Genomic DNA, 8,625 nt, shown 5'->3' with positions numbered 1-8,625 from the left:
AACAAGCTGTTCCTAAAGAGCAGAGATTAACAAACCTCCCAGATGACTGAGGGGCTGTTACAGGAGTGATTTAATTTCTGTTTTAATCACCTATGAAACTGAATTTCTTTAGGACAGGTACTAATGATCTGTTTATTATTGTACAGTACAGAAACTGGTGAGTGCAGCAGCTTTACTGTAGGCTCCTGTGTTTCAGCTTACTTATCACTTGTATCTGAATGCAGGAAGATGCTCCTCTAGCCCTGGTGAGGCTCAGGGTGGTGAAACTGCTTGGTCACCTGGGTGGAAAGCTGAACAGGAACCTTGTAACTGGTAAGGATTTAGCATGCTCTTCATTTTATTTTGCAGGGACATTTTGTGGTGGTCTAAGGACACTTAAACAAGACTCATGTCAGTGAGTGTTGGCTGTTTTTGTTGACATATATTATGGCTTTTAGAGGCTTCATCAGAGGAAGGCATGAAGAAATGTGTGGCCTGGGACTCTGAGAAAAGGCTGAACTTGGCGGTGCCATTCACCGATATGAAGCCAGTCATCTACCTTGACCCATTTCTACCTCGTGTCAGTGAACTGGCTCTGTCCACAAGTGACAGACAAACCAAAGTATGCATCTAAGTTTCCACTGCTGGTAGACATCGACGGTGGTATTACCCAGTAGATACAAATGAATATTGTTATACAGTTTCACTTATTTTGATGCAGGTAGCAGCTTGTGAGCTGCTCCACAGCTTGGTCATCTACATGGTTGGGAAGAGTGCTCAGATGGTTGAAGAGAAGAATAGTTTGTCGCCCATGTACAAGTTACACAAGAGGCTGTTTCCGGTGCTGCTGCGTCTGTCCTGTGATGTCGATCAGGTACATGTACTGCATCAGGAACATTACCTTTGTTAATGTTGGTTACAAATGTCCATAGATATCTTGATTTGAATAGGTTGTAATCATGCGACATGTTGGTGAACAAACCCTCTGGACAAAATATCTGAAAGTTTATAAATAAATATTCAATGAGAGACATTTTTATTTTATTTGAGGTCATGTTCAAGTAAACCACGTGTCAAACTCAAGGCCCGCGGGCCACATCCGGCCCGGCGTAGAATTAGGCTACCTGCCTAATTGGCAGGCTACCTGTGATCATTCCCGCGTCAATTACGTGGGATCATTCAAGCGTCTGTTGATGTATACAACTCTAATTTCAAGTCAAAGCTAGCCCCTAACAATGGCCAAGAGAAAAGTTGATTCTGAAAACAGAGCCTTTAAAAAGCGGTGGGAGGCTGAGTATATGTTTACTGGCAATGCCGGTAAACCCGTGTGTCTTATTTGTGGAGCTAATATGGCTGTAATTAAGGAATATAACCTAAGACAGCACTACGAGACAAAACTGAAGCTGAAAAATGTGAATGCAGAGCAGAAGCTACAGAAGGTAGAGGAGTTGAAGAGGAATCTGACATCACAGCAGACGTTTTCACCAAAGCGAAATCACACAGCAAGTTTTATTGCAGCAGAGGAGATAGCCAAATCAGCCTGAACAAGTACAGTAGTTAAAATTAGCTGCACTGTGTCCGGTGAGCCATTTTACATAATTAGTACTTTTCATAATTTAGTTACTAATTTTTGATAAAACTTCTGTACTTATTGCTTTTACTTATGTAAAATTCGGACTGCAGGGCTGGTACTTGTAGAGCATATTTATACTGTAGTACTGCTACTTTTACTCAAGTAAAATCAGTACTTCTTCCGCCTCTCAGACTCATTCATTACAGAGTACAGTATAGTGTTAAATCTCTTAAAATTTAAATAATGTTAGGTTTCAGTGAGGGCTGTTTATGATTGGAATAAAACAGTGAAACTGTAAAGAACTAAATGTTCAGTGCACCAGACTAGGCTCGACTTGGTGGCTGCATTTGCTAACATTTGAAAAGGTTCATCTAATGCCCCAGATTTTCATTGGTTATTGGTTACTTTAGTTTTTTAATAATGCAGGTTTATGTTCCTCATACTGTGATTTTTTTTTTTTTCCTAAGTCAGTGTGTAATGATGTCTCCACTTGAAGCTGACTTGAGGATGTCTCTTTCAGGTAACCAGACAGCTCTTTGAGCCTCTCGTTATGCAGCTGATTCACTGGTTCACAAACAACAAGAAGTTTGAAAGCCAGGACACAGTAGCTGTTCTAGATGCCATACTGGTAAGTTTAATGGCATAATAGACTCAATTATCAATCAAGACTTAAGACTATACATCATAAATGTTGCAATATAAGCTTCAAAATGAACTAAATCACACATCTTGATAAACTAGTTATTCAAGTTGAAAACTTTTACTTTGTATAATTTGTTCAGTACAAAATGACATAACGGTCAATGGAAACCAAAATCATCAGCCCATGGAGGCTGGATTCAAAGTCACACTGAAAATCAATGTGAAAATTTGAAATCACAGACTCATCCAAGTTAAGTGAATTTCATCACCATGACTCATGTGACTCAGAAGTGTGTATGGCCCCCACGTGCCAGTATGCACGCCCAGCAACATCTGGGCATGATCCTGATGAGTTGGTATCCTGGGGCGATCTTCTCAGTGAGCTCCTGGACAGTCTGTGGTGGTACTTAGTAGCGTCGGATGCACCGATACATAATGTCCCATACGTGCTCAGTTGGATTTTGGAAAGGGGAATGTGAGGGCCAGTCAATGGCATCAGTGCCTTTGTCATCCAGGAACTGCCCACACACTCTGGTCACGGCTGGGGTGAGTGGAGAGAGGAGAGAGGGAAAAGGAAAGAAAAGCACCAAATGATCAAACACTGGTCAGGTTGATGTGGCTGGTGACTGCTCTTAGAGCTCCAGAGCCAGGGCGTTTGAAGTTGTTCAGTATTGAAATCTTTACAGTACAGGTTACTACATAAACATATAATAAGCCACATTCCTACAGGTGCTGTTTGCCTGAACTAGTTTCTGCTCTGCAGTGAAGCTGGCTGTGACGGGTCAGCACCAACAGCAGGGCACAACAATGTCTGCACAGTGTGACTACAACTCACCATTACAGTGCACACCTCAGCAATATAGAGAACCTTTAAAGTTTTATTTTCAACATGTTTCACATTTGTCAACCTCCAGAACAGCAGTCTAGTCCCCTTGGGAGTCAGACCAGGTGTAATATGGCCCCAGGTGTCTACAGCTGAGGGAACCAAAACAAAGAGAAGTCACCTACAAACATACAGTAACACACAGCAGCTACCAGTCATAAATGGGTTTGTACCAACAGCTAGCAGCCAGTGGTACAAAGTAACTGAGTACACTTTCTCAAGTACTTTACAATTTAGAGATATTTCTGCTTTACTTGAGCATTTCCAATTTCTGCTACCATCCTTGGACTTTAAATCAGATCTTGTACTTTCTACTGTATTAGGCCATATGCATTTGATAAGGCCAGTTCCTTTTCAGAATCAGATGAATAAAACAAAATACAGCATAATCATAAATCAAATCTAAATTTACTTCTATAACACGTTAAAACCAATAACCGACATACATACAAATAAAGAGAAGGAAACAGTAAAAGAAGAGCACATGTCCTGCTCGTCCTCCGGAGAAGCTGTTTGGAGCTGCTTTTCTTTTCCCAGAAAAAGCGCGGGACTTTACTGGATCTAACAGCGATGACGAATTGGCCATATTTCTGCTGGACAGGTAATTACCCCCTATCTGTGTAGGCTATTACAGGACAAAGCAGGACCTAGTGGGTATGCTAAACGGGCCAGGTGGTCATCTCAGGTTGTAGGCCCCCTGTCTCTGCAAGATACTACATGGCAACGCAGAACTTGGAATATGCTAAGCGGGCCTATGTGAAGATGCAAAACAGGCCAACAGGTCTGTGTTAAAATGTAAAATAGGCCGTCTGGTTACTTGAAGGCACAGACATCATGTCGCCACAAAAGTTAAAGCAGGCAGTTTCTACTTCAGTATCACTTGACACTCATCAATACAATTGTAAGATGTATAAGCAAGGAAAATAAATGTATTAAAAGTAACCAAAGCTCAGTAGTTCTGGACAATCATCAATACAGCTGTAATATGTATAAGCAAGGAAAATAAAGGTATGAAAAGTAACAAAAAGAAAATGAACTGAAAAGTAACTAAAGGAAACTAGAGTTATGAGAAGTAACTAAAGGGAACTAAAGGGAAGAAAGGTAACTAAAGCTTACAAAGTAACTAGAGCCTATAAGAATCAAATTTTACAGCTACCTGCAGAAAGGTACGGGGAGAGAGAGAGGAAACACTACAGGGGAGAGGAGACACAAAGTTAGTGACAGGTAGTGGTGGAGTATAGATGAATAGACAGGAGAGAAACTCAGAGCATCATGGGGTGCCCCAGCAGCCTAGACCTATAGCAGCATAACTAAGGGAAGGCTCAGGGTCACCTGATCCAGCCCTAACTATAAGCTTTATCAAAAAGGAAAGTCTTAAGTGTAATCTTAAAGGTAGAGAGGGTGTTTGCCTCCTGAACTGAGACTGGGAGTTGGTTCCATAGGAAAGGAGCTTGATAGCTAAAGGCTCTGCCACCCATTCTACTTCTGTAGACTCTAGGAATCACAAGTAAACCTGCACTCTGAGAGCCAAGTGCTCTGTTAGGATGATAAGGCTCTATGAGGTGCCTCAAATCGCTTTCACACTATTCAGCCATTCGCACTCACACATTCACACACCGGTGACATCACTGGGAGTAACTGGGGGTTCAGCGTCTTGCTCGAGGACACTTTGACACATAGAGTGGACAAGCGGCAATTGAACTGCTAAACTTTTGGTTAGGAGACGACTTGCCCCTGTTACCACCTTCCCTGACACTCTGAATAGTTTCTTTGCACGCTTTGATACACCTGGCAGCAGAGGAACTGTACATCTCCCTCAGCTCGAGGAACAGCACCAGCTTCTCATCCTGCAGCTACACCAGGTGAGCTCTACCTTGAGGAGGATCCAACGCCAACAAAGCCGCAGGACCAGACAGGGTGTCATGCCAGGTTTTGAAGCTATGTGCTGACCAACTGGCAGGAGTTTTCTTGGACATTTTTAACCTGTCCCTGCATCTTGCCTCAGTCCCTGTGTGCCTCAAGTCCTCCATCGTTGTGCCTGTGCCCAAGAAATCAGCTGTCACCTGCCTCAATGATTACCACCCTGTTGCTCTGACACCAGTAATCATGAAGTGCTTTGAGAAGATTGTCCTAAAGCACATCAAGGATGTCATCCCTGTTGATCTGGACAGCCATCAGTTTGCCTGCAGAGAGAACTGAACAACAGAGCCCTGTCCCACCTGGAGCATCCTAACACTTATGTTAGGATGCTATTTGTTGACTTCAGTTCGGCATTTAACACTGTAATCCCAGAGAAACTGGCACTGAAACTGCACAATCTGGGAATGCCTGCAGTGATGTGTCATTGGATTAAAGACTTTCTCGCTAACAGGCCTAAAGTGGTGAGAATCGGAAGCTGCACATCATCCACACTGGTCCTGAACACAGACACACCACAGGGCTGTGTGCTCAGCCCAGTTCTCTTCACTCTGTTTACCCATGACTGTTATGCCATTCACCCCACAAATACAGCTTGGAAGTTCGTGGACGACACCACTGTAGTTGGTCTCATTTTAGACAATGGTGAGACTCACTACAGAGAAGAGATCCAGCACCTGACAAGGTGGTGTTCAGATAACAGTCTTGTCCTGAACACCAACAATACTAAGGAGGTCATTGTGGATTATAGGAGGTCCAGGAAGACAAAACATGCTTCTCATACACTGGGAGGTGGTGGAGCAAGTGGAATACATCAAGTTCCTGGGCATCCACATCACCTCTGACCTGACCTGGTCTCTGAACACATCCTACCTGTGAAGAAAGCCCAACAAAGGCTTTTGTTCCTCAGGAAGCTGAAACGCACTGGTCTCTCCTCTCAGTTGCTCGCAAACTTCTACAGAGCGACAGTAGAGAGCATCCTCTGTATCAGTGCAACACTGTGGTACGGGAGTTGCACTGCACAGGACAGAAAGGTATAATACCCCAGTTCTTTTATTGGACAGATCTGAATAAGGAAGGAGTCCGTCTTTCTTCATTTTAGTGCTGATTTATTTTAAAGCCGCAAATAAAAATTACAGAACACAACCAGGTGGCTCCCTGCTCCAGACAAGCTGCTGGAAGTGTCGAAGGGCTGAGCGTTAGTGGAAAAAGGACAAACTACAAGTGTCACTTCAGATACTTGGACTCTTGTCATGATTATCAAAAAATTGTGAAAAATCTTAAGAGAAATTATTTATCTAATATCATTTAAACTGTCATAAGCCTTGTGTGTTGTTTAAAGTTATTGACTCAGTCCTGAATGTTCCTCAGGTTGCCTGTTTTGAGTCTTTCCCTGCCCTTTGTCAAAAATTTTTATTCTTTTTTTTTATGACAAGGTTCTTTCTACCAGAGCTCATATTTTATCTGCTGCTTATGATTTTTCTCGTCCCTGCTCTGCTGTCTTTGACCAGTTTGAGTGTGTGTCCTTATCCCATTGTCTGGAGATTGTTGGGCGACTAAATCCCTCTGGCTGCCGAAATGATGCTGTTCCTCCTCGTTTTTTAAAGGAAATCTTTCCGGCTGTAGGGCCATTTGTTCTCTCCGTTATTAAATAGTAGTTTATCCTCTGGCCTGGTTCCAATGATGTTTAAACATGCCGTGGTGCGGCCGCTGATTAAGAAACCTGGTCTGGATCCCACAGTGTTCTCAAATTTTAGGCCCATCTCAAATTTGTCATTTCTCTCCAAAGTCCTTGAAAAGATAGTTTATACTCAGTTACTGGCTTTCTTAGATGAGCGTAATATTCTTGAGACTTTTCAATCAGGCTTTAAAACCCTGCATAGTACTGAGTCAGCCTTGGTGAAAGTCTTAAACGACATTTTTCTTGCAACTGACTCTGGACGGAATTGTGTGGTCCTAGTGCTCTTAGATTTGACTGCTGCTTTTGACACAGTGGACCACAATATTCTTATTTCTCATTTAGAGCACTGGGTGGGTATCCGGGGTATAGCTCTGGAATGGTTTTGATCTTATCTTAAGGATAGATCCTTCTGTGTGAAACTTGGAGATGCTGTGTCTTCCTCTGAGCCCCTTTTGCATGGGGTACCACAAGGCTCGGTCCTTGGACCCCTTCTTTTTTCCCTTTACCTTCTTCCACTTGATTCTATACTCAGGAATCACGGTGTTTCCTTTCATTTTGATGCGGATGATTACCATCTTTACCTACCGGTTAATAAGACGAGCTCTTCTGTTGGTACACTTCTTGAATGTCTCGATGACATAAAATCTTGGCTTGCTTTTAACTTTTTAAAGCTGAATGAGGATAAGACTGAGGTGATAATATTTGGTGATTCTGTTCCCCATCTATTGACTTGGGCTGACAGCAGTTTGAGATGCTCATTCATGGTTTTACTACCTCTCGTTTGGACTACTGTAATTCGTTGTATCTTGGGGTCGGTAAGTCTTCTATCACTCGCCTCCAGATGGTCCAAAATGCAGCAGCGCATCTTTTAACAGGTACGAGGAAATATGAGCATATCTCTCCAGTATTGGCTTCCCTACATTGGTTCCCTGTTCATTTTCATGTCCATTACAAAATTTTACTCTTTGTTTTTAAATCTCTTCATGGCTTTGCACCATCCTACTTATCTGATTTGCTTCATTGGCATACACCCACATGCTCTTTGAATAAAGCGTAAGCTTAGAGGCGATCGAGCCTTCGCAGTTGCTGGTCCCAAACTCTGGAATGACTTACTGATGTCATTATACAAGCCTCTACCCTGTCTGTTTTTAAGTCTCTTTTAAAAACTCATTTATTTTCCCTTGCATTTTGATATTTTATTTTTGTGTTGATTTAGTTATTTATTATATTGATTATATTTTATATTGTTTGTGGGTTTATAATATATACTGTTTTATTGCAATGTACAGCACTTTGGTTGTTTTTAGTGCTTTATAAATAAAGTTGGCATGGTGTGGTATGGAGATGGCTTCACACCTGAGAGGAATTCCCATGACAGCTTGATTTAAATACGAATGAAAATTTGACAGTTAACATTGTCCTATTCTGCACTGTCGGTTAATGTACTTTTAATTGATTACATTATTAAGGGAAATTAGTTAACTGATTCATCATTGACATCCCTAATGTACACATGGCAGTTTAATGGAGTTTTCAGGCTTTTTCTGGAAGCAATTCCATTTTATGCTTCATTTGGTTTGTGTTCAGGATGGTGTGGTTGACCCTAAGGACAGCACTCTGCGAGACTTCTGTGGCCGCTGCATCGAAGAATTTGTCAAATGGTCAGTCAAACAGACCATTCCAGTGCAGCAGGAGAAGAGCCCTGCCAACATGAAGTCATTATTTAAGCGGATCTACAGCTTGGCACTCCACCCCAGTGGGTTCAAAAGGCTTGGTGCTGCCTTAGCATTCAACAATATCTACAGACTCTTCAGGTATGATACTTCTGACACTGTTGTTAATTTAGTTTATTGTCTGACTCCCAAGATGTATGGGCTATTTTCAGAATTACAAGCTAATATTTGACATTTAGGGTTCAACTGTTTCGGGTCACAAGCTTCAGACAAATGG

At 42.1% G+C, this 8,625-nt stretch overlaps 1 protein-coding gene across 1 annotated transcript in view; it reads left to right on the top strand.

The window, feature by feature from the left end:
- Window positions 1–8,625, top strand: part of prkdc (protein kinase, DNA-activated, catalytic subunit) — a 139,607-nt gene that overhangs the window by 40,578 nt on the left and 90,404 nt on the right. The window contains exons 23-27 of the mRNA XM_020587171.1: window positions 225–312; window positions 438–601; window positions 701–853; window positions 2,073–2,180; window positions 8,263–8,489. Coding sequence (XP_020442827.1) covers window positions 225–312; window positions 438–601; window positions 701–853; window positions 2,073–2,180; window positions 8,263–8,489 — 740 coding nt within the window. The remainder of the gene's footprint in view (window positions 1–224; window positions 313–437; window positions 602–700; window positions 854–2,072; window positions 2,181–8,262; window positions 8,490–8,625) is intronic.

The sequence above is a fragment of the Monopterus albus genome, unplaced genomic scaffold, assembly GCF_001952655.1.
Source record: "Monopterus albus unplaced genomic scaffold, M_albus_1.0 scaffold442.1, whole genome shotgun sequence".
Classification (NCBI taxonomy): Eukaryota; Metazoa; Chordata; class Actinopteri; order Synbranchiformes; family Synbranchidae; genus Monopterus; species Monopterus albus.
The sequence above is the reverse complement of the archived record's forward strand: the minus strand, read 5'-3'. Positions and strand labels throughout refer to the sequence as shown.